General features: G+C 66.5%; 2 protein-coding genes across 2 annotated transcripts; both read right to left on the bottom strand.

Annotated features, from left to right (window-relative positions):
* Positions 1-68: 68 nt before the first annotated feature.
* EMIHUDRAFT_258654 (hypothetical protein) lies at positions 69-536 on the bottom strand (the record flags this gene model as incomplete). The annotated part of the gene is made up of 1 exon (XM_005759741.1): positions 69-536. A coding segment is annotated over one exon (468 nt), but the record flags the coding sequence as incomplete, so codon positions are not given.
* Positions 537-818: 282 nt separating this feature from the next.
* On the bottom strand, positions 819-1,192 carry EMIHUDRAFT_125096 (hypothetical protein; the record flags this gene model as incomplete). Its single annotated transcript, XM_005759740.1, has 1 exon — positions 819-1,192. A coding segment is annotated over one exon (374 nt), but the record flags the coding sequence as incomplete, so codon positions are not given.
* Between the last annotated feature and the right edge of the window lie 105 nt (positions 1,193-1,297).

Below are 1,297 nucleotides of genomic sequence, written 5' to 3'. Positions count from 1 at the left end.
GCCAGGGAGCAGGGGCGGGCGGCGCGGCGCGAGCGGCCAGGAGCCGCAGCCCAGCCCGCCTGGTCGACAGCATCGAGGAGGAAGGCGCAGCAGCCGTCGCGCAGCGGGAGGACCTCGTAGTAGTCGGCCGCGTGGTAGAGCGTCAGCGCCATGTCCACGTCGAGCGCCACCTGCAGCCCGTGCACGTACCGCAGCAGCAGGTCGAAGCACCACGGCTCGGTGCCGCGCAGCACGAGCCGCGGGCGGCTGGAGCCGGCCGAAGGGGTCACCATCCGGCTGGACTCGCCGTAGAGCATGGCCGCCAGCGGCCGCGACGCCGAGGCCAGCACCGCGCCGATGCACGCAAACTCCTGGCTCGACTTTGACCCCTCGACCACAACACACACATCGCTGAACGAGGGCATGTTCTGGTGCAGCTCGAGGAGCGAGCCGCGGATGTCGAGCGGGTCGCGCTGCAGCTCCCGCGTCGGCTCGTCCTCCGCGTCGGAGAGCACGCGCCGCCGCTTGGGCGGACGCTCGTCGTCGGCGCGAGACATGGCGGTCGGCTCTTCCCTTATCCCTTCGAGGTTGGTTGGGAGACGGATAAAAATAGTTAAGCCCGCGCAAGCCTCCCCCGGTATTTTATTGGTCGACGTCAAACGCTAGATACGGCTTTTTACGAGTAGAGCCGCATTAGAAAACCCCAGATCAGGTCGGACACCGTCCCACCGTCGCCTCGCTACACCAGACGCCTAGACAAGGGCGTTATCACCATCACGGACTCACGCACCCTGAACATGCACACCTCTTACACTGTCAGGACATACAGGCACGTCTACTCACGCGAAGACGAAGAACTTGCACACCGTCAGCCCCGCCGCAGACGGCCGGTTGAGGTAGATGTAGCGCCCCAACGCGTTGATCTCCACCTCCAACATCACGTTCGACAACACGCTCACGTCTGACTTCACCAGCGCGTTGCCCGTGTACGTCTCCGCCGTCGAGCCGAGATAGATGTCGACGTCCGTCAGCCGCTCCGGGCAGCAGTCGTTGCGGTTCTGCAGCCGCACGTAGCCCACATACACCTCGCTCCCGAGGTCGACGCCCCACCATTGGCTTGTGTATTGGCCGCACTCGGCCCACGGCCGTCCCGTCGTGCTGTCGGCGAATGACAGGTCGTTCACGGGCGCCTGCTGGTCGAAAACGTTCTGTCCTGGTACGTGGTGGCGGCGCGGAGGTCGAGCAGCTCAGGCGGCGGCGGAGACGGCGAGGCGGACGGCGCCCGGGGAGGGCGGCCGCGAGGAGGACCAGCCGCACG

This window comes from Emiliania huxleyi, assembly GCF_000372725.1.
Source record: "Emiliania huxleyi CCMP1516 unplaced genomic scaffold EMIHUscaffold_7976, whole genome shotgun sequence".
NCBI classification, from domain to species: Eukaryota; Haptophyta; order Isochrysidales; family Noelaerhabdaceae; genus Emiliania; species Emiliania huxleyi.
This window is presented reverse-complemented; position numbering and strand designations above follow the sequence as displayed.